Source organism: Nasonia vitripennis, chromosome 1 (genome assembly GCF_009193385.2).
Source record: "Nasonia vitripennis strain AsymCx chromosome 1, Nvit_psr_1.1, whole genome shotgun sequence".
Taxonomy (NCBI): Eukaryota; Metazoa; Arthropoda; class Insecta; order Hymenoptera; family Pteromalidae; genus Nasonia; species Nasonia vitripennis.
In genome coordinates this window covers 33,499,935-33,523,819 of record NC_045757.1, presented here as the reverse complement: position 1 = coordinate 33,523,819, position 23,885 = coordinate 33,499,935, and the positions used below count along the sequence as shown (strand labels likewise).

Genomic DNA, 23,885 nt, shown 5'->3' with positions numbered 1-23,885 from the left:
AAAATAGAGCTTCGATACGCGCGAAACGAAAGCTCCCATTAAAATTAATCGCGCAATCAATTTGCAAGCGATACTAAATGAGAGAGAGAGAGAGAGAGCTTCAAAGAGCGCGCGCCGACCGAACTGCAATTTTCTCTCTCGATAATAGACCTCGAGAGGAAAGTTCCTTTGTAATAAGAGAAGTAGGGAGGAAGCTCCTTATATACATCAGGCTGGAAAAATAAAGACGTATCCTATTTCTCCAGGATTTCAGGCAAACAACGCTACGAATCAGTCTAACGATCGCAAGCGAGGCGCAGTGTCATCGATCTTCACCCCGCACACCATATCCTCAAAAGAAAAAAAAGCTTCCCCAAAGCGACATCGACTGTCTTCGCGGCCAGAGGGGACAGTTTTCAACTAAGTCTTTTTAACCAACTTCTCTCGGTCGGCAGCGGCAGAAAGAGAGAGAAGGAATTCCCGGGGTTTACAAGAAGCGCAGAAATGGGATTCCCGAGTCTCTCGCGCTCTCGCCGAGGAAGAATATAAGAAGCGCTCGTCGCTTCTCGTTTTCCTTGCAGCTCGTCGTCTTCTCTACTTTTTCCCCTTCGTCCCCGGGGTAGTACCATTGCACTGCGCGTCTTCCTCGATTGAGCGGATCGGGATGAAGGAGGCCAGAGCGGCATCAGGAAGCTCTTTTCCGCAGTTCCTTCGTTCGAAACTTTGTACTTCCAGTTAAACACTGCGCTGACTCATTTTTTTCACCCTGTGTATACATAGTTCTGGGGTAGAATGCCCTGGAATTAATCCAACTGTGAGCTGATCCCGCTGCGGAATTGGAAAACTTCGCTAAACGCGCGGGTATAGTGTGTAATAATAATTATACATAGGAGCTGCTCGATTACCCTAAGCTGTATCGTGGGCTCGTGTGTGTGTGGGTTAGCTACACGGGGTAGCTTTTTAAAAGCGATGAAAAATTCATAAACTCCCAGGAGTTGCCAGTACACTACAGCGGGTTATACACTTTATTGCACGACCTCGATTCGAGTTATATAAATGCACACGCGCGCGATAATGAATGTAAATAGCGTATGCGGCGTTAATGCGAACGTCGTGTATATTTCGATTATATTCGAAAATTACGTTATACTCCGGGGCGCGTATAAGAAACGAAATGAAAAAGCGGGGGCGTACACGGCTCATCCGATAATATCCTCTGAAACTCGCGGCGTTGTCCTCCGCGCCGGTCGTTACGCCGTATAGACCGAGTGTCGTTCCTCCCCGAGGAAATCTTACCTCCTCACACCTCCGAGTAAATGGAAGAGTATAAAAAGGGGGAAAACGTGGAGATGTGTGTGTGTGTGTGTGTGTGTATAAAGAGAAATCGGCGAAGAGACTAAGAAAATTAGGGTCCGGGACGCACATCAGCCCTGTTAAATCGAGCGATTCCTTCCTCATCGGGGACGAGAGACTGCGCGCGATTCCGCTTGATTAAAAGATTCCGCGCTGCGATAAATAGGGCGAGACGGGTCGTGCTGAAACTGCGAAATCCGAGGATTAAAAAAGCTCTCCCTTATTTTTCCTCCCGAAACTGAATTAGAGCGAAGAGAAACGATAGACGAGGTAAAGCTTAAAACTCTCTCTCTCTCTCTCCCTTAGGTCCCCGATCGCTATATCCCTGAGACTCGAAGTGTCCAGCTGGCGAGTCTCTGGAGAGGCTGCGTTGTTCTCTTCGCGTCAAATGCGGCTTTAATTCCACCGGACGCACCTGCGACGCGCATTTCTCCTTCTCGCGTATACTTGTCTCACCTGCGGAATTTCTCTACCGGAGTCTCTTTACGACGGGTTGAGTGTTCGAGTCCGCCCCCGATGTTTCCAGTTTTACACCCGTTTTTTAGAGGACTGTTTTATCGACCCGACTGCGTAGGTATACGAAATTGCAGGGGATTCGGAATTCGTTAAACCAGACATTGCCATGCTGTCCAGTCGCGGTGTAAACGCGGGGCTGATTGTTTCGTCGATTGTTGTAAAACAATGATGCCACGAGCCGTGTGTATATCTGTTTCGTAATTCAGGCTATCTGCCGGCGAGTGAGGATATCATCGCGTATATTAGCGTTGTCGTGTATAAGCCGAGCCGCGCTCGTGAAAAATCAATGGCTCGTGAGCCGCGCGCAGGTTTTAATAACGAGTCGCGTTTTTGTTTTTAACCGGTGCTACGTGACCAGATCGTGGTTTTCGTTCACGAGAGAACGAAAAACAAGAGATTCTCGATGATCCAGCGCGATGTGACTGAATTGAACAATAAAATTTTATGAAGTTTAATCGACGTATGTGCTGTGATTGACTTTTTTAACATTAATAGGTTGAAAAAAAAAATGCAACGTTCAGCATCAGCCTTCGGCGTAAGGACAAACGATTGTATCCAGAGAGACAAAGAGTAAAAAGCTTCTCCGGGAGAAAAGCTACGATCGTTTTCCCCGAAGGAGATAAAAAAAAAGGTGCGCGCAGGTTTTATCGGAACTTTAACGGGCACTCGCTGCAGGTAGAAACGCGCGCGTATGAAACTCGAGGTTTGCCGAGATAACGTGCGCGAGAGCGACGAACCTGGCGCTGCTGTAACTTTGTTGCGTGAGAGAGAGAGAGAGAGAGAGAGGCTCTTGTGAGGGAAGCCGTTTAAAAGGGGGGAATTGCGGAACTGCCGGTGAGTTGGAGACTACCCGAGTCGAGGCTCGCCCGAATTCGACGATCGCGCGTCCTTGTAAAGGAAAAGTCACGTAGTTGCGAAAGTCCCAACGCGCCGTGTTCCACTGTCTCTTTGAGATTATGCTTGAATTTTTTTTTTATTTAATTATATGCTGCGCTTTGAACGGAAATATTAGTGACCGACTTGATTTTTTTTTCAGCGTTTGTTGAATATAGGAAGGGCCTTGAATGAGCGGATGGCTTTTTCTTCAATTGATGCACTTTGCGTGATGTAACGATCAGGAATATAAGCTTCTTATACGCATGCATAATAATATTTACTCGATGAATATTTAAAAGTTCACTCGCGCGTGAAAAAATGCAATGAGTCAGTGACAGAAAAATCACCGGATGTAATTCATCCACGAGTTATTTTTCAAACTTTAAAACCTGTATTATTTTAACGTTTCAAGAGTATATTATACAATACCTCCGCAGTTTCAACCAAACCGATAACTGTCATCCCGCGAAAATGCTACGCATATAATAATTCTAAATAATTCTCCCAACCTTTACCAGTGAATCGAACACAGAGTTCATCGATTCGACACCAAGGTACTCCAGACGCAGCGACCCAATTACGTCTCCTCTCGCTCGCGCAGTCAAAACCCTAAAAAGGATCTCCCGCCCCCCCCCCCCCCCCCCGTCAAAGCAGCGCCCTCGAAAATGCACTCCTGATAGTGTCGCACACGCTTGCTTCGCAAAAGCCGCACGAGTGCACGTGTGTGTATGTGTGTGCATATCTGTGTGTCCTCCTCGTCGTCGTCGAGGATTTCGAAAGAGCGAGGAACGCGAGCCGAGCGCGCCGATGCCAAAATATTCCTCGTATAGTTGCGCAATAGCGTACGCATATAGATATACATCTGGCGAAGGTATGCTAGAGCCGCTCGTAAATACGATGGCTGCAGGTATACTCTTTCGCAGCCGTGTGTGCGGATGGGGCATGTGTTGTTACGATAGATTGTTCGAGGGGATCGAGCTATGTGTGTGATTTTTTGAGACTTTTTTCGGGACGCTGGTGTACGCTCGCAATCGAGGATTATTGAGATTTTATGTGATTTGATGGCCGCTAGAGGATAGGGAGTGAAATTGGAATTTCGGGATGTCGCGTATTAGGGATGCGATATTCATCTGTGTGTAGTGTGTATGGACGTGAAAAAAATTTTGAAATATGAAACGAAACGGTATCGTTTGGAGGAGAGATATTGACATTTTATTGGTTAATAAGATGAATTCTTCGCCAGAAATAAAAGCATCATTCTCTTTCGGAAGAATTTCATTATTCCGAGAACTGAAGAGCATTCGCAGTTGTGCAAACATTGTTAGTAAAGCGAATACCTGCGCAAAGTATTGTAGAAAAGATTTCCTTCTAATATAGCGCAAATATAGTAAAAAAAAAATATTGTTATAAAGATTAAATCTTTACATCCGCAGTAAAATCCTTCGCAAATATACGCTCGACGAGTTAAACCAATATTGAAACGCGCGTGTGTTAAACAAAAGAATTTCATTATATTTTTTCATTTTCTGCAAATCTTTGAAATGACGAAAAAAAATTGTATGAAAACAAAGTACAGATAATTGTGTTAGGGCAGAAAGTTAGCAGAGTGTACACAAGCCTAGCGCACAAAAGCTCTCAATAACATTGTTATCCTCGCGTTATATCCATTGACCGCGCCGCGAGCTGTGCCATTATTTGCTAACACGATGTCTCTTTTACAAGAGATTTTTTCCCCTTTTACAAACGGCGGAGTGAAAAGGCGCTGATAAAAGCAGCAATTATTCCGTGATTTTTTCATTCTTTCTAATTATCAAGCTGCCTTCAATTTGGAACCCCTTTTTTAAAGGCGTATTCGCTTTTAAGAGCTTTTCGCGGTAACTTTTCCTTTGCATTAATTTTGTAACGCGAAGTCTCGCGTGTAAAAAAATAACGATAAAAGCCTTTTTTCGTTCGAGATTACGATATGCAAATACCTCTCGACCAGCCTTGGTCCCCTTTGATTCGTACATTCGGACGAGTCGAGCATGACTGGCATCTAATTATACAGAGCAATGCGCAAAATTCTAGGGTGACGCCAGATTATTGGCTAAATTTTAGGTTAACGCAGAAAAGAGAGTCGAGAAATCAATTTTCACGACACACGTTAAATAAAATTGTAATTATTCCCCGACAAACGGCTACACTTTTGCTTCTCAAAATATGTTGCTCTACAACTTCAGAATCGTTAACCTGAATTGTCGGCGGAATTGCTGTTTACTTTTTACAGTTGAAATTTCAATTTTTTAAAAGTTTTATCCATGACCGCGGATAAACGATCCAGAAACAAACTCGTAAAAAATGGGATATAGGGGAGCTTAGCTTGTTGCCGCTAAACAGCCCCTATTACCGGAAAGCCCCGATTATCCAGTTATCTAAAGCTTGCTGGTAGCGCTTTAGCCTTTAGACATCGCACCCATTATCGAAAATTTTAAAAGCAAACCTCGTACACCACACACGCCAGCTCGGATCTTGAGAGCGAAGCAATGCGCAAAGTGCACACACCAAGCAAAAACTATCCATCCCACCGGCCTCCGCTCTACACGAGTATCACCCACAGAGCGGAAACGACTCGCGTAGCTACATCTCTCTGATATTTCAAAACTCTCTCTCTCTCTCTCTCTCTCTCTCTCTCTCTCTCTCTCTCTCTCTCTCTCTCTCTCTTGCTCTTTTGCGTCTTCTGCCTACGTCAATTCCGGAAATAAGCAAACCAGCCGTGATGCTCGCGACGACGACGTCACATCCTGTGCCGCAGCGACGGCTGCGCGCCTCTAAACTTTCAGTCCGTAAGTCTCACGCGAGCCTTCATATATACATACATATATCCACGCGAGCGGCTGTACAACTTTCGCGCTCGCGAGGTATAACTTCGCGCTCGCGCGCCCCTGGATCTTGAATAATACAAGTTTTTGGGGGAGAAAGAGAGACGCCGCCAGCGCTTATTTGCCTTACAAATACGATTTTCAAAGTGCAGCGAGCGTTATTAATTTTCAACGAGACTTTTATTTATTAATACCCGGCGTTTAAACGTGCAGAGCCGGCTAGTGGGGGGAGAAATAGCTTTTCCCGGGATGAATCGCTTGATAATTTAATCGCAACCGGTTTCTCTCGCACCTTCGCCCTGCACTAGTGCACACAAGGAGCCTTGAAAGTTTAGCGCATAGCTGCGATCAATTATACACTCGACCCTCCCCCTGCGCAGAGCTGGTTAAATTTAAACCAAAGCTCGCGCGAGCTTGCGAGGAAATCGGCCATTAACGACTCATTAACTCTGCAGCGCTTTCGAGACTGGAGCTATTCGGCAAATCCCATAATTAGCCTGCGCGCGAAAACGCGTGTCCGAAAATTCCAGCGCAGTCTTTTCCTGCAGTGTAGCCGCATTCGTAGATACGAACACATAAGCGTCGGCCTCAAACGATCAGTCTATTGCCGGGTATATCGCGTTATTACCCTGACGCAATTCCCGCGCGAGCCTTCAATTTCCACTCGGCCTCTCCACACACACACACCCCCTCGCAAACGTCCTACGTCGCTTTGAGCCAGAAGAAGAGAGAGAAAGAGAGAGAGAGAGAAGCTCGCGGAAACGAACCTGCCGCCGAAACTTCTCTCTTCCCTCTCCTCCTCTCTTCACTTTCATGCAACTGTGCTATCTTGGAGTTTCGAGTCGCGGCGGAGAGTATATACCGCTTGTTTGACACACGGCACGAATTTCCGGGGGAACGTGTTGTCGGAGCGAGAGAGAGAGCACGAAAATCGCGTGTCGCTTTGGAATTGACTCGCGCTCTCGCCCCCCACCCCCCCCCCCCCCCCGCCCCCCCGGACGCGGTATAGACGCTACTGCGCATAGATATATACATCTGACGCTGCAGTGGAGAGACGTGATTGACTCTTATACGCAAAGCGACGTTATAGGAGCTTTTTTCAATTAAGCTTCGCGCGACGCTTATATATACTTTGTTTTTTCGAGAGGGTCGGTGCAGTGCAGTGTGAGAAAGTCAATAAGAGGAATGGAATTTTGGGATGTAAAAGAGCGGGAAGGGAGAAGAACGAACTGGCGGAGGCTGAATTTATGAAATATGGGTCAGCAAGCGTTGGTCTGCACGCGTGTATATTATGTACGCGAAAAACGATCGCGGAGAGCAAAAAAAAAACAAAATCGAGCTATACTCCGATTTGCATGAAATTGAGTATACGTTTACCATCTCGAGTTATCATATAATTTTACGCTTAATCTTCGGCGTCCGCAAGTTTGCCTCCGATGCACGTCGCTCGAAGCTTCCCCGGTTCAACGTCAAAGTCTCCTCGATATACAGTGTATATCCCCTGCACATTGTTGTTGCGCTTGTCTTCCACGCGTATAATTCGATGTTTGTGCCTGGATTTCGCAACGCGACCCACCAAAGCGACGGCAAATATCGACGCACGTCTATACGACTTCCCATTTAGGCGCTGCGACGTTATACCGTACCGTGTAACGGAGAATTCGGCAACGAAGTCAAGCTCATCCCCCGCGACGGAGAAGAAAGTTTCTCTGGGCTGCGAAACATGTCTATCCGCTTATAGACTTTCCTTCGCTGTTTGGACTCGTGAATCGCAAGCCGATTGCTGCGCCTGTCAAAGTGCGCAGCACGATGGAGAAACTTTTTAGAAAGCAGGGTCGCGGTTTTTAATTAAATTTATGAGAAACACTTGGGTGCCGGAGATTGAATCGTATGACGGGGTCGAGTATTCCCAGAAGCTGCGGTTATGCTGATGACCCTGCGCAGGGTACTAATGAAATCGGCGGATTGGCTGACGTATTCATGCAATCAATTAAGCAAAGTTGACGTACGACGGTTATTGGTGAACGTTTGTGATTGTAATATCGCGGGGAATTAAATTTACAGAGGGCGATTGAAATAATATTATGTATGAGCTTAACGATCTAGAGTCCGAATGAAATCCACGCGTACTGTCAACATGCCGGAAGGATGATCGGTTTGAACTATACTAAATCGAGGACTTGGAAACGTCATTAACGCGAGCTCTGATTTATCGTTGAAACGCGAAATCGTTTCCAGATTTATTACGACCGTGGCGCACGATCGAGCAAATAAGAACTTCAAACTCAATCATCCCCAAGTACAATATCTCACTCAGCTCTTTTTCTCTAATTCCACTGACGTTCAACAGCTGTCCAATTGGAATATCTCAGCCTACAGACATCGCTCGCACACATCAGCATAAATTCAGTAGCACCAGCCCAAGATATTGGGAAACCAAACACACGTCTATATACTTTCGTACGCACCGCTGCTAATAAATCCCAAACAGCCGAGTCCTCGCGCACACTGTACACCTGACCCAAATGCATTTCTCTCTCGGCCGCTTGGACGATCGATTGTCCGTTGAGCTATGTGTATACTCGTGCTCTCCGGTAGCGATAGTTTCGTTTATTACTTTATTCAATTAGGGACTCGGTGCGCGCCGCCGCTGCTGCTGCAGCCGCGATAATGCTCTTACGATAAGCCACAGCGACGCATAATATTTGTCTAGAGCCACTGCTGCAAGAGGAGAGACGCACGCGTGTTTGGAAACGAAATCCCGTTATAACATATCGCTCTGCCGCTGCGTCGATCGTTGATGCTACTCGGGTTGATTAGATGGTGTATATCGATATTTTATTGTTTGGCTGCTTTAAAAAATTCTGATTCGAACGATACGAAGACGTCATATTTAAATCTTTAACTCACGTAAGATTCGGTGCACATAGAGCACAACGCAACATCGAACTCACCTGCAACAGAAACAAAAAGCGTATGATTAGTCAAATGCATTCACAAACAAACAAAAAGACAAACTAGAAAATCACTCGCTCTCGAACACGACGAGCTCTAGCCGCATTCAAAACGAAGGGCAAAAACTGTCGCCCAAAGTACAAGCTCAAACATCCCAAAAAGCCGCGATATTCCCGTATGCAAATGCGCTCCAACCCAATAAACGGAAAAATTTAAATTAAAAGCCTCCTCTCTCTCTCTCTCTCTCTCTCTTCCTCCCACGCACACGTAAACGCGTTTACGGCATTATGCAAGTTTCGCTCGTCGAGCTCGCGCAATGGTAATCCTGCGGACGGATAAACGCTTTTCTCCCGCATTTTGACGCGACTCTCCGCGGCATGAGAGAAGCCCATTGTGTGTAATACAGCTATATAAGCGTACGCGCGCGTATAGTCTAGCAGCTCGGCTTTTTGAAATTCCTCGCGGGATTCCGTCGTCGCAATAGCGCGACGCGTTAACGAACGCATAATGCCCTGCTCGCGCTTGGAATTCACGATGGAATTGATGGCTTTGACGGCGTTTTTTTTTCAACGTGTAATTGTTTGCGGCTTACGCAAAAGTTGATCGAATATAATAATAAACTCGTGCGATTATTAATAGGATTTATCGCCGGTGGAGCCGAAAAAGCAACTGCGGTGCATAACAATTGCCAAAAGTCTACGCTCGAGACGTACACGTGCGGCGTCGCGAAGACGGACGGATGACAGCTGTCTATTTTTACTACCGATGATGAATTTCTAGGAGGCCGACAACTTTCGACTCTCTTCCACGTCGCGCATAATGGATGGGAGTCGGTTTTTTTTTCTTCCAGGCAAAGGAAAAATGTCGCTTCTCACGTTTACGCGTTTGCAAGCGGGGGGTTAACGACGAGTTTCTGCGATAGGACTTTTAATTAGCTTAATCGCACGGTTATTAGGCTTCGTGTCGTCGACGCGATGAATCTGTAGCTTAGCGGTCGTTGCCTGTTATTTCAATATAGGTTCAATCGGTACTGTATATAGCGATCGATCGTTGCCAAATGTAATTATTTTAATTCCTACCCGCGCGGAGAACAATAATTTCTCAATTTGCGGGGAATTTTTCCCCTCCGCGCAACAATACAACCGATCCGCCGTCGTGTACTTTCTCTTCCCCGAATTTACTTACAGTTTTACAGCTCGATATTAGCCGACATAATTGTGCGCGAGAGGTGGTGAAAGGAAATATGGCTTCTGGCGAAGTGGAAAATTCTTCTCGAGCAAATCTCCCAATTCGTCTGTAATACTGTGTGCACTAGCCCGACGACAATAGCTAAAATTTTTAAGTGGATTCCGATTACCGCCTCTTAGGCAAGTGTGAATAATTACAAGCGAAGACATTCCTGCGTCCATTCAATCCAAGTATATTCGTCTTTTGATTAATGCACCCCTGAGTTCGTTACAGAATCTGTCGCCTCTAGCGGTAATAATTGGTACACGTCGACGACTTGAAAACTAATTGTTTCTTGTACGCACAACTGTGTCACGACAATCTCGTCTTAATTTCTCGAGGCTACGATTGATTGATACTACACACCGCTTTTCCTTATTCCAGCCTCAACAGCCTTCGCATTTCACTATACCTTCAATTACACTCAGACGACTCAATCAACGCGTTCCCGAAATTACCCAACAAACGGAATATAATAGCCGTGTCCAAAAGGTTGGCGCACGCACACGTGCGTCGAGTCTCTTCCTCCTATACTTCCAACCAACGTCTAGGCGCTTTTCTATAAATATACCAAGCCGACGGCGCTCTCGCGTGCGTGTGTGTGTGTGTGAAAAAAAGGTGAGGAGACCCGCCGGGCTGTCATCTGTCAAGCGACGGGGAGGTCCGGCCTGCAGTGCAGTTACGTAAGTGTAGAGACGGTGTCCGGAAAAGCCCGCGAGAGGATAATTGAATGCTAGGAATAACCGCTGTGTTTTAAAGCTGTGCCGAAGACCATCTCTTTGTATTACCGCGTTACATTCCATTATATCTATACAGTATTGGTTTTGGAGGACGGCCTAACGACGTCGTGGTGTTGTAAGCCAAGTCAAATTCGAACGCGTGAAAAAAATTTCCTTGCGCTGATTGTGCTCTTTGGCATCGTTTCGCTATGCTTATAGGTTGACTGATCGGTTTGGGACCTTAGGGCGTGTGTACGTAATGATACGTATAGCAGAAAAGGAAAATTAGATCAGGTAAGAATGTCAAGAATACGGCGGCAAAGAGGCACGTATAAACGTTTTCGTAATCTCCTCGCGTTCGCGGAGGAATGCGCCTGACGGGATATCTGTCTCAAAGCGCTTAATAAATGAACGCGAATCCAAATCCCCTGCAGCTGTTGCCGCTACTCTATCTCTCTCAGCTCCTTTCCCCGTTTTCGCGCTTTTCAGCGCTATTATCGCACACAACACACGGCTTCTTTTTCTCACACGACTCATCGTGTCACGCACACACACATACGGAGCTTTGTCGCTGCAGTGACGCAACAGCGAACGTTGAACTTTTATGTTTCTATGCGTTTAAGTAAGTTTATATGCATCCGCTTACAATAATTAAATTATCGATTTCGGTAATCATCGCCATCGTGACAAAGGAATTTTCCAAGCGCGCAGCTAACACATCTCAACAGGTGAGCATAATCAAGGTGACTTGATCAATTCATGCTCGTCGGTCCACTGGACGCACACACACACACACACACACGTGTGAAGGGTTGACAGATAGAAGGGTATACACACACACACACATGAGACGAGCCTAGCCATCAGTAGCAGAGCCGCTGATTATCATACGCCATTGTGTAGGCGCTGCTTCGCAGAAGATTATTATTCAGGGGATAGGGACGAGATGCGCTACAATGACGATGACGAGACCGAGCTGGTGATTAGTTAGTGGGGAGAGAGGGAAAGCAGTCAGTTTAACGTTGCCGCATAGGCTTCGTCGTCTTATTAAACGGAGGAACTAGTCGGGGAGATTATTTGCTGTCTTGAGACAGTTTTGCCGATGAGCCGTGTGTAAGTGGGTTAAGCTGATTGCCGGACTGGGAGTCTCGTTATGCTACTATGTGCCCTTTTGACGGCATTGATTATTCTCCCAGTGCGTGGGACTATTTTTTATTTTTCCCACGAGATAGCAATTAGTTTCAGAATAATACACCAGCGAGTCGCGTTTGCTCTTCTCTGTCACGTATGAAATTCCGTCGCGCTTATTGCGTGGAAAAATATCTTTCGCCGCAAACAGGTTATCCCGCGAGCGTATAATCGCGCGGTTTTCTCGCCGGAGATAGAAAGAGAGAGAGGAAAAAAGAAGAAATCCGTCGACGACGCTGGAAAATTGATTGCAGCTGCTTCGCGGAAAGAAAAAACTTTCAAAAGCAACGCGGCCCGATCAAATCCATTATTCCGTACTGCAGCTATACGTATATATACAACTCTGCGTTGCGCGACTAGAAACTATCGGTACATACGCGTATCCATAAAGAAGCGAGTTTATAATTTTCGTGAAAGCAGCCGTTGCAGCAGCTCACACATACACACGCACTATACTCTCTCGATTCGCTTGGATATTACGGCAATCCGTCGGACAAGAGACCGTGCAATTCTCGGCTAATTACAGCACGAGCTATATAGCTCAGCAGCAGCGATCGATGCATATACGTACACGGATAGACGTCGCTATATGGCAGTCGCGATTCTCCAGGAGGAGACGACTAACCCGCGACTTCGTCACGGCGTTCGCTGATTGGTCGGATTGATTGCTGGCACACGTGTATGTCCGCCAGAGAGAGGAGGCAATTAACGCTGTACACGGCGTCGATTATAAAGCTCGAATCGACAATATCCGAGAGTGCAGAGAGTGATTTCGACGCGCGGGAGCTGTTGAGTTTATTAGCGAGTCATCAGCGACTTTTCGATCGTTTTGCCGAGAATCGAGGCGGAAGAAACGAGGATGGATTGGATTTTCAAGGGGACATGCATAGCTCTCCAGATGATTAGGGAATTATGGATCGGAAGTGAGCTATGAACGAGAGCTCGACAGGTAGATTTGTTAGCTTTGCTCGTTTATCAAAATCTTCTCCTCGTCGAGCAAGCGAGTTTTAATGAAAAATAAAAAAAAAAAGCGAAGAAGCCATAACATATCCATTCATCGCGGGTAAATTTCCAAATACACCAAGTAATCGACGCCCGGCGCGAATCCCGTCGTTAAACGCAACATAACTCGCGCTACGTGATTCGAAAAATTCATGAATCCAGCTGCTGCACCGCCAAAGGAAACTTATTCACTTCGCCAGCTATAGTGGAAGGAGAAGTAGACAAGGACTGTCTCGTGAAAACGGCTATATGCATTCAACACGCACTTGGCTTTTTGTCCGCGTATACATAGCCGTTACGAGATTAGCGAGCGTCGAACCGCGCACTTTATTCTTCCGAGAGCAACGCTTTTTGACGAGCCGTTTAAGAGCTGTTTGTGTTACATGCGGAATGGGAGAAAAAGGATTACGTCGCGAGCCTTGGCTTTTTTTGCTCGTCTACTGCAGCGGCGTTTTATGAATTGGCCTTTAGCTGCTGGATTATTATGCGACGGAGAGATGAGGTGTGACGTAAGATGTGCGTGAGGTCTGCTGTGTAATTTCGATGAGTGGAAAAATGGATAGGAAACTTTAGTTACCTATAATTGAAACATTTTTTTTAGAGAAAATTAATTATGCTGTGCGGGTGCTGTCTTTTCATTTCTATTTATAGGACGAAAGCATGACATAACGCTTTGAAAATAATAATATTCTCTCTCTCTCTCTCTCTGACGTTGCACGTCGCAATGCCGAAATTTCGGCAAACCGCCTCTGACACAGATTCACAATGGCGTTTAGCTCTTTCTCTCGTCGTCGTCGCTGAGAGTATACAATTACGTCGCGAGATTGATGCGATTAAATTTTTGGACTACATTTTCCTCTATTATAAGAGATTACCTCGCGCAACTAAATCGCGGCCGCTCTGAATTAGAGTATATATAATAACGCTTTGACGTATTATGATTTGCGGCCATACGGATATTCAGCTTTATATTAGCTAAACGAGGCACATATTTGTCACGTTTAATTGACTCGAGTATAATAAATACTCGCGGCTAAATTTACTCGCTGCCACCGACTGAACGGCGAAAATATCGCTTCGTTTATACGCTGATCGATCACAGCAGCACAGGCACTGCTGGATAATAACACACCGTCCGAAAATTGATTCCATAACAAAAGCAAAAGAAAAAAAAATCAATCTTTATTCATGTATGCCATGCGTGTACAGCGTTTCAACGAAAGACAAAACACCGAGGATCGAGCCCCCACTTCCGCGTTCTGCCGCACAATGCAAAGCTACGTGTCCCACAAAAAAAAAACTTCTTCGCGCGTATAATACAGCCGGATCGAATTATGCGGCCGTTCATTGCGCATGTGTTTATGCACGCTGTCGCTCACCTCGATCGCGTGGACACAAGCCAAGAACGAGTCTCCCTCGGTACAGCATCGGAGCTGGAATAAACCGTAAATTTTCGGGGCTGGCCCTTTCCTACGTTACGCCGAATGACGGACGCAGATAAGGAAGCTTTACGGCGTTATTTACGCTTAAATCACTGGGCCGATATCGCGAAAAATGGATAATCGATCGAAGCACGAGAACCGGAGGGGATAAAAGTTTTCTGAGTGGCACGAGAGCGCACTTAGCCTGATTATGAGGATATCGAGAAAAAATCGAAGCGAGACCGTACGCCGCTATAACTCCATTGTCATCGAAGCTACTCTTTTTTATCCGACAAAGTTCGTCTCTCTCTCTCTCTCTCTCTCTCTCTCACGCGAAATTTAACGCGCTCGCTCGCAAGGAATTCAAGCGCATCCGTATCGCAAGCGGAGCGAAATCCGATTTGAGTCAATTAAAAGTCCATAATAGCCTCGGCCTAGCAGCAGCCGAGCAGCATATAGCAAACTTCGAGGAGTAGTGGAGGCTAAATTTTCAACGAAAGTGGATTATGCATACAGAGGCACATCGCAATTTCTCGAGCTCTTGATTGGCTAATCCGAAATTTACGCGGACGAGTCCTCTTCTCCTCTCTCCAAACACATGCATACGAAGAATTAAGTGGAATTTAAATTTTAATCAGCATCTACGCTCGACTCTAAACTCAAGCGAGAAGGAGATGTATCGACTTTCGATAAAATTGCACACGAGAGAGAAAGCTTTGTTTTGCCTGCGCGCATAATTAATGAACGGGAGTAGTAGAGTAGGAATTTCGGCCACCACAACTACGCTGATCTTAATTTAGATTGCTCGGGCCACTCTCTCCCTCTGTACGCTACTTTTATGCAAATTCGAGTGAGCGCCTGTTTTCGTTGCTCTTCCCCCGGAAAAATTCTATGCAAACACACACGTGTATCGCGTGCGAGCACGAGGTTTTTAATATCATACTCATCGATCAATCACATGCGACGAGTACAGCTTCGACGCGATCTCGATATTAAAGCCTGAAGTAGCTCATATTCTCGTCGGGATCGATTAACCTTTGCCAAAGCGTCACGATCGACAAAAAATCAATAAATAAAGCAAAATCCCGATCCTCGCGAAAATACATCGTACCGGAGTGCACTTTTACAGTCGCTTACTTCGCGGGGGTGCAAAAAATGCAAGATCCTCCATAAAACATTTACGGGCGCGGGAACAAAAAAAAGAAGATAAGCATGAATAGAGCCGAGCAAGAGCGGCGTTAAATAACGCGCCGGCGCGAAACTTGGCGAATTTTGTATTTTACGGTAATGCAAGAGAGGATGCAGAGGAAAATAAGCCGCCGCCACTGCGGTCGAGGATTTTACGCTGAGAGCTTCCGTGTACAGTCGCGCGCGGTGGATCGAAAACAAAAGAGATACGACGCTGGGAATCGAACCGAACGAGTGAGATGGATGTGTTTATGATGTGGAAATAGCGTTTTTTTTTATTTTTTTTCATTCTAACGAGAGAGAACGATTGTTATACGTACGTGTGCAAAAACAATCGATAAACGAATCGACGACGCGTGTACGCGATGATAAATCCACAGCGTTACGAACATTGTCATTTACCCTTTTTTTATTCGACGTTCCGCTTAGAGCCACTAAATGGCTCGTAAAGTTACGCTCAAACAATGTTATAAGCCGTTTACGATGCAAAACAGACACACTATTATACAACTCGAGTATACGCACGAGCTCGTAAAAGTGTTTTTTACAAAATTCGAAATAGAATACACGAAAAAATGTCTCCTCCGGGCGGTATATACGGCCAATTAGCGCATTTCCAGACTCCCACACATACACGCGAGTCCGATGCATCTATCTCTCTCGCGCAACGCAACAAGTATTACTCGCGCGGCTAGTGAATTCACTCCATCGCGGGCAGAGGAAAATTGCTTTCGGCATCGCAAAGTCATTGCTCGAACTTTTTTAATGGTCCGACTCTTCCCCCTGAATTCTTCAATGCTAATCTATTTGTTCTCTCTCGTAGCTGGCTTTCGTCGCTAACGAGCTTGCGGCAAGGAATTCTCTGTTTTTTTGTTCGTTGTTATTGTTATTATGTGATACGCGATACACACGATTATCGATTTACTCTACGAGTAGAGCAAAATCGATACCCCCGCGCGGAGTGTTACATTATCCGCGTTTTTAGATCGACACAGAGCGGGAAAAGTTCATTCAGATATACGCGCGCGTGTATTAAACGCGAAACCAGACCATGACGCAATCCAAACCGCCGAGTGTACAATGAAAGTATAATTCGCTGATATCAGTGCACACCGGCGCCCGTCGATAGCAATCTATGTGTATATGCAGGCTCTGCGTTGACTTCATCAATCAGCCTTTCGTTCTCCTCTCGAAATTGTCCGATTTTTTCCGAATAGCGAGATGGAATTACGCTCAGAGCCCGAGAGAGAGAGAGAGAGATGATGCAGATTTATGTATACACAGCTCTGCCCCATCGATCTCAATTTGAATTTTCGGCGCGGGCTGACGGGCTTTAAAATTGAGCTCTCTCTGCACTCGAAATCGAATTAAGATTCGATCAAATCGCGACTACAGGCGATGAATAAGCCGATGCAAACTCGATAAGCTCCTGTTTTTTCCGAAAATACTGCCGCATCGATACATCTTGCGAAACTTCATCGTCGTGCAAAGATAATTAGAGTCGAATCCACATTCCGGTATCGCAGAGCAAACAAGCCTCGGGGGAAAAATAGCTCCGAGTCATCAGTCGCGCGTACACGTTACCCAAGCTCATCGATCCCCGTAGAGAACACTTCTCTCTAACTCTCTCAGGAATCGCGGACACGTATACGTATAACGAGAGATGGACTCGTTTCGAAACTGCCCGCAGCGGTTTCTATGCAGCACGTGTGCTGCTGCTGCAGCGAGACACCGAAATCGAAGCTTTTCTCTCTCTCTCTCTCTCTCTCTCTCTCTCTCTCTCTCTCTCTCTCTCTCTCTACGAGTGAGAATCCGCGTGAACGGCCAACTCCGTTAACTGTCGATAATTCGCGCGAGAGCTACAACCGTCCCCCCTTGATCATGTGGTCTTATCTGTCGGACGTTTGTACCGGCTAGTTGTGGGAGAGCTTCGATTATTAAATTTTAACTGGTTAAGAGGGGCGAGAAGCGCTGTGTTGGCGGTCGTCAACGGTGAGAGCTTCTTGTTTTATCGGGAGAAAAGAGTGTGTGTCCAAGCAGATTTACTTAATTTGCATAGCGAGTATAAACGAGTGGATTTTTTGGAGGTACACGATGTAAACAAGGAACAAACCAGCGCTAAATCGTCGCATAAAGCTGTATCATACGCGTTGTAAATACGAGCAGGTGGAAAAAACGTCTTCTCTCTGGTTCGTAAAATATTTCGCGAGGATAGGTGTGCAGCAAGTATGAAATTGTAGCGGCGGCGGTAAGCCAGTGTTTGCTCTACTGTAAACTTTCATATTCGCGGAAGGAAAAAGAATTCCAAAAAAAGCATGCTTAGCTTAAAAAAACACTGCACTATTCCGCATAGTCAAGCAGCACCGAAATATCGTCCCCTACAAATCGCCGTCGAAAAGAGCACTACACTATAATCCCGGACCCATCAATCTCAATGAAAAAAAAAGTGGCGACACATACGCGCTCAAGCGATTTATCGCCCATTCATATAGCAGCGATACTCGTACACGCCATCGCAGACATTACCTTGCGGGGTTCCGGCGCGTAGATTCCTGGTAGCGGCGCGAGGAGGTGAAGTGCCGGGTTGGGTATTCCCGAAGCCGGGTGTCCCGGCGGTATGGACAGCGGCACCAGTTTCAAGCCCCAAGGCAGGTACCACGGAGTCGTGTGGTGCATTTTTAGCTCTAGCTTCGTTTACGCTACAGTCTCTTCCTGCAGATAAACTGTATCACTTGTTCGCCGAGTTGAGACGACGATCGGTTACGGCGACGGATTTTTTTCTTTTTTTCACAATGTAATGCAATGAAGAGGAGAATCGAGGAACGGAAAAAAGAAGTATATGTATCCGCTAATCCAAGAGCAGCATAACCGTGTACACAGGGGAACGATCGAGACGAGAAGGACTTTGGCCAGAAGCGATTCTCATCTCCTGCACTTCGTCGCGGCTTCGACACTGCCGGAGTCCATCATCCTCGTGCGGGAGAACTCACTGAATTTTACAAAGAAACTGATCAAACTCTGCGTCGATGTCCCGATTATTACACCATACAAGTGTATTACTATTATATACTATAGAGAGAAAAACGCTACAGCCTGACGTATATGGACTAGCGTATGTTGATACGAACAACACGTACGACGACGAGGTTGTCGCGGCGAGCGCGTCGCGAGGACTGACTCCGGCGCTGCTGAGCGAGCTCGGGGAGAGCTTGATCGAGCGCCGCAGCCGCGCGAGCACATGGACGGTAGGTTTCTCCCACCAGGCGGACTCGTAGAACGCGCGTCAGCCCGCAAGCGCGGCGTTCCTCTACTTCTCTCCTCGCGCCCGTGTGTTCGGATCTGAGAGAGAGAGAGAGAGAGAGAAAGAGTATTACGTATGTAGGTATAGCTGCCCCCGCAGCGCAGTGTATTCCGAAGACGTCGCACGTGCGCGGACACTCGCTTCGAGAGGAGCTTTCTTCTCGGTGCGGAATGTATGTGTGTGTGTGTGCGCGCGTGTGTGTGTGGAAATGAACGAGTTTAATGTTAAAGTCGAAATTCGCATGCCGTAAACTCCTACTCGACCTACTATACCAACACCTCCGAACAACTTCAACATATTTTCACGAAACTCAAAATCTCACTGTTGCAAAGCTCCCTTTTAGTAAAAGCAAAATTCACTGTATATTATTTTCGCTTCGATCCCTTTCACGCTACGCACACTCTCTGCCCCTCTCGTCGAATCGCACCGGTAGCGAGTTTTCCCTCCGCCTTTGACGCCGATATACCAGCCCTCTTAACCGAGAGCCTCAAAGAATTAAGTACATGCTCTGCAGGATATGAATTTTTTTTTTTAAACGCGACGATCTTTTTTTGACAAGATGTACGCAGCTCTCTCTCTCTCTCTCTCTCTCTTTGATTTCGTTTGCGCCGCGCGGCGGAATCATCTAGCGCGCAACGTTCTACGATTTGTTTCTCTTTGACGGACAAAGATATGTATTTGCGTCTCACGGACAAACGTGTATACGCGTCTGAAAATTGCGAAACCTCGAAAATTAATCTCAACAAGCATCACTGAAAAAAAAAAAAAAAATAAATAAAACAAGAATACACCGCAACGGGATAAACCGTTCTAATTAATCAGCCGAGCAAAAAAGCGTAAATCTTCGCCCCTCGCAAAGTGTATCGAAACCCCTGAGAGTATCGGGGGTAAACAAAATACACACAGTAGTACATCGGGGGAAAAAAAGTAGCCGAGAGAAAAAGCAGCGGCGGTTCTTGTATCATTCTGGTAAATACCGCTAAATCAACACAGTAGCAGCTCGCGAAGGAGCCGCTACATAGCGGGGAAAGAAAATCGAAAAAAAGCCCGGAGCTCTCCGTCGTGAGCGCAGCTGGTGCGATGAGAGGTCTTCGCGCTCCATTCGGCAGGAAAATAAAATTAAATGCCCGTCAATCAGAGCGTGCGCGAAACTGCTCTCACAGCCGCACCTCGTAAATCGTTCAGGGTCTAATGAAGAGAGACGGCCGAGACGCTCGTTTTCCATACCTCTGAGGACCTCGGCGCTCTCTCTAGTATGTATAATACACCCTCTCTGGTGTCTCGTGTGCAATTTTTGTCGCCCAGGTAGCTCGTATGATGGATGTTCTACTTCGTGCGCGCGAGAATTTCACGGCTTCTCGTTAAGGGGGTACCGAACTTCTTACTTTGTCCGCCAAACTGTTTTACCGACCCTGTAAAACAGAATAATTGTATTTATATTCACGTATCCGTTCTAGTTACATAAAGTTCGTTTCTACTACGTCGATTTCAAACTTTGAACAAGTGTGTGACGTGAAATATCAGCGAATTCAGTGTACGGTCGATAAAACAGTCGTTCGGAGCCCCCTAAACACTCTCCCGATAAAGAAAGCAATGAATTTTCAATAGACCCGTGCCTTCCTCGAAGATATAAATCTCAAGGAGCATCATTCGTATTAGCGATGCATCTGCCGCCGGCGCGAGAACGAAAAAGTTCAGTGACTTGGTTGCAGCACCCGCGCTGGAGAAAGAGACGTACGGCACAAGTTTTTTTCTCTTAATGTGAAAGGGTCGGGCACAGAGCGACAAACAAAGAAAAGTTACACCACAAGAGAGCCCGCCTGCGAATGTGCGGCTTATCAGGTGAAAAAAAAATTGTGTAACCGCATGTGTTCCTACAAGATTTCCAAGAAAATTGTCGTATTTCCAGGCAATAAAAGTTTCTTCTACCGATGCATTATGCATGGAAACGCCGTAATATGGCGTATAACGGATCTATGTATACCCATAGAAGCGACTCGCCTTCCTCAGCTTTTACTCTCGCTTATTGAATGAAACAATGAGCCCATTTCTTTGGGATCCGCAGAGAGAAAGAATCGAGGTCGGTTCCCTGAGAATATAACCGCACTGTTTTTCTCTATCGCTTCCCATTATCTTTATTGCCTATCATGGAAGGATCAATTTCACTCTCGACAATGCTCACGCACTTTTACTGCATTTTGTTTCACAAACGGAACAAAAAACGTGAATCGGAGGTCGAGAAAGCTGTGTATAGTAAATAGCGACCAACGACCTATGGCTAACGAGAAAAATGTGTGTGGACAGCGCAACAAAGCCGGCTTTACAATTTTATTATAAGAATCTCGCGAAAAACGTACAAAAGTATATTGCAATATTGTCCAGGGAGAGAGAGTGAATACACACAGACGCGTTTGTTGCCGGCTCTACTCGCGCCTGTATAAATATTTGCTGCTGTACAGGTCGAGAGCATAGGGAAGCGTATAGCAGAGCTGTACTACTGTACGAGAGGCAAAGAGAGATTCGGAAACACACGCCTACGCAGGTTCTAGGGCCTTCTTGTATTTGCGCGACAATGCCTTTGCCATTTTCCGCAAATTAACCCACGCCAAATGAATTTGCCCGCTACGTACTGCATATGACGAATTTTTCTTCCGGCGTTTATTTGCTTGCTTTGGTTTGGTGTTTACTGACTGTGGCATTGATGGTTCTTGAAATTGTAGTAATAAGGGAAATCTTTACGACAGTTATACCTTCCAATATTGTACGCCGCAATTTTTGCATTATATTACCTTGGGTAAAAGTGGCTTGACGTCGAGTGCCTTTATAATTAAACGTACCTGCAACAGAAAAAAAAACACACAAAATTAATCGATCGTTACAGTACATAACTCTCACGAAATAAATCCCATGATAATCCTAGCCAAGCCTCGCGCATCAGTTCCAGTGCACAGCCCAGTCCCCAAATTAACGAGCCCGTCTCGCAGAGAGCGACGCCAAGATTAAAAATAAAAAGGACAATCATAGCGCGCGGGCAGGTCAGCTCTTTTGTCGTGCGTATTCTCCCCTGGAAGAACCAGTCCAAAGAGTAAGCAAACTCCATCTCCCTCTCTCTTTCTCTCTAGCCACTAGCTTCATGCGTATAAATCTCGCCGCTTGTCTCGCAGCGCAGCGCGGAGAGCAGCAACGTCGCGGCGGGGCCGTCTTGGTCGTCGCGAGGCTGTTCCGGTACGTAAAATTAGCACTCGGTGCAATTGTGCGCCGCCGGGTGAGAGAGAGAGAGAGAGAGAGAGAGAGAGAGGTAATATCCGCGCGCGCGAAACTGGGACTGTCCAGATACGCTTTTAGACTAGCGTTGCGCTTCGCGCTTTTCGAAAAGCCCGGACTATTGGCCCCGCGCCCGCCGCCGCGTCTCCGCACGCACTGCGCCTTAGATTCTCGCGAAAGCTTATAACAATCAAAGCGCACACGCTCGAGGCTTGTCTAATTGCGGGATAACTGGCCGCGTGCTGCGGTAGCCGTGCGCTCTATATTTCGTATACGCGAGCGATTTAATGGATATATGGCCACGAATGTTCAACAGGCTAAAATACATCCTGAGCAGTATATCGAATTGTTAAAGCTTCGACGGTTGATTTCTCCGGCAATTAAGTGCGAGCTTCCTCTGGCAGGTGAGGATTAAAAAAAAACTTTATTAGCATCGGTGTTATAGTGAAAAGAGCGACGCGCGCGAATGAAAGGAGCCACTTTTTTTTTAAAGGGACGCGGAGGGAGCGAATAAGAAGAAGCCAGCCTAACCCTCGCGCGAAAAAAAGACTCATCATCTCGTCGAGGGAATACTCAAAGAAGACGAATTTCGTTCGCGAGTGCCACTCGCGCGTCCGGCTGTACTGCTCTTTTTTTTCGAGTGGAGGAACGTGGCTAAGCGGCTTTTATTTTTTTCACTTCTCTCTCGGCGGGATGAGACGACTTTTACTCGCGTGAATGCTCCTTTTTACTTCTGCCCGCGTAATGCCTGCGTAATGCCAGCGCGAGTCTTATCTCGTGTATGTGTGTGTGCGCGCGCGTGTGTGTGTGTGTGTACAGCAACGCGTGCGAGGCGAGGAGAGAAAGTCGTCGTCGTCATGGGCTGGCAGTGGAGGAGGAGAAATGATGGGAAGAGAGGACGATGGGAGTAGAGCTCGAGAGAGAGAGAGAGAGAGAGAGAGAGAGAGAGAGAGAGAGAGAGAGAGAGAGAGAGAGAGAAGGATCGATACGACGAGAAGCGTTCAGCGCCTCCCGCGCGAGGGAACGAAAGAAAAAGTTGTTTTGTTTGCCGGCTCGACTTTGATGCAGTTGTCGGAGAAATGCGATAACGAGTTTTTTTTCAGGATGTTGGACATGTGTCTTGGAATTATCCTCGGCTTGTTTTTCGTTGGTACGAATTATCACTTCTTTTTTAAAGAAAAATGAAACAACTGAAGTAGAAAAGGCCGAGTGTTTATAAACACTATGTATACCCCGACGTTACAGCATAATAAATACCGGACAATCGCAGGATATCGGTTTAATCGCCGTGATCAGCATTAATTTTCCAAATATTCTTTTTTTCCTCGTGTATACGCTCCAATTACATACAGCTCTCGTGCACGCAGCAGCAACAGCAGCAGCCCGATTTTCAATTATGCAACGGCCAAGCGATCGCAGACGAGATAGGACGTATATACATAGAGCCTAGCCCGGAGATGAATGCGACTATACGTGCAGAAGCGAAGGAGAGCTACTATACTGCGCGACTGATAGCGCGTATAGAACAGTGAAGAGAGAGAGAGAGAGAGAGAGAGAGAGAGAGAGAAGCAACATCAAATTAGCACGGACTAACTGCTGCAGTGCGAAAATCAACAGTGGAATACTGCAATCGATGCCAGAGACGTGTATGTGCGTCACGCGCTCGATTGTTCTATATAGAGGTCTCTGTGGAACGGAATATTCGCGAAGGTGGACGACACGCGCATACGATGATAGTCAAAGTCGCACACGTATGTGTGGAGGCCGCGACGAGCGATATATTTGCGGAGAAAAATCCTTCGGTGAATTATGAAGCCCGATAACTAATTTACAGCGGCGAGAGCGCGTTATAAATGCATCGTCGCTGCAAATATTGCTCGAGCGTTGAAGATAAGATGGGGGAGGGAGAGATAAAAGCCGCGAGAAAAGGGGCAACAATGACGTGTTTTTTTTTAACGATGAAAAGTATGTATTTTTGATATGGAGGAATAATTAGTCTCGAGGCGTTATTAATTGGATTATCGTAGACCAGCTGGTC

The 23,885-nt window shown here is 46.3% G+C and overlaps 1 protein-coding gene across 10 annotated transcripts in view; it reads right to left on the bottom strand.

Moving 5' to 3' along the window:
- LOC100121957 (RNA pseudouridylate synthase domain-containing protein 2) overlaps positions 1 to 23,885 on the bottom strand; it is a 124,079-nt gene that overhangs the window by 72,853 nt on the left and 27,341 nt on the right. For 4 of the 10 annotated variants that reach the window (XM_031920949.2, XM_032595992.1, XM_032595993.1 and 1 more), the window contains exon 1: positions 17,809 to 18,557. The exons of the other annotated variants lie outside the window; for them this stretch is intronic. In XM_031920949.2, the coding sequence (XP_031776809.1) occupies positions 17,809 to 17,958 (150 nt within the window). In that variant the 5' untranslated portion in view covers positions 17,959 to 18,557. Of the gene's footprint in view, positions 1 to 17,808; positions 18,558 to 23,885 lie in introns of those variants that run through there. 10 annotated transcript variants of the gene reach the window in all.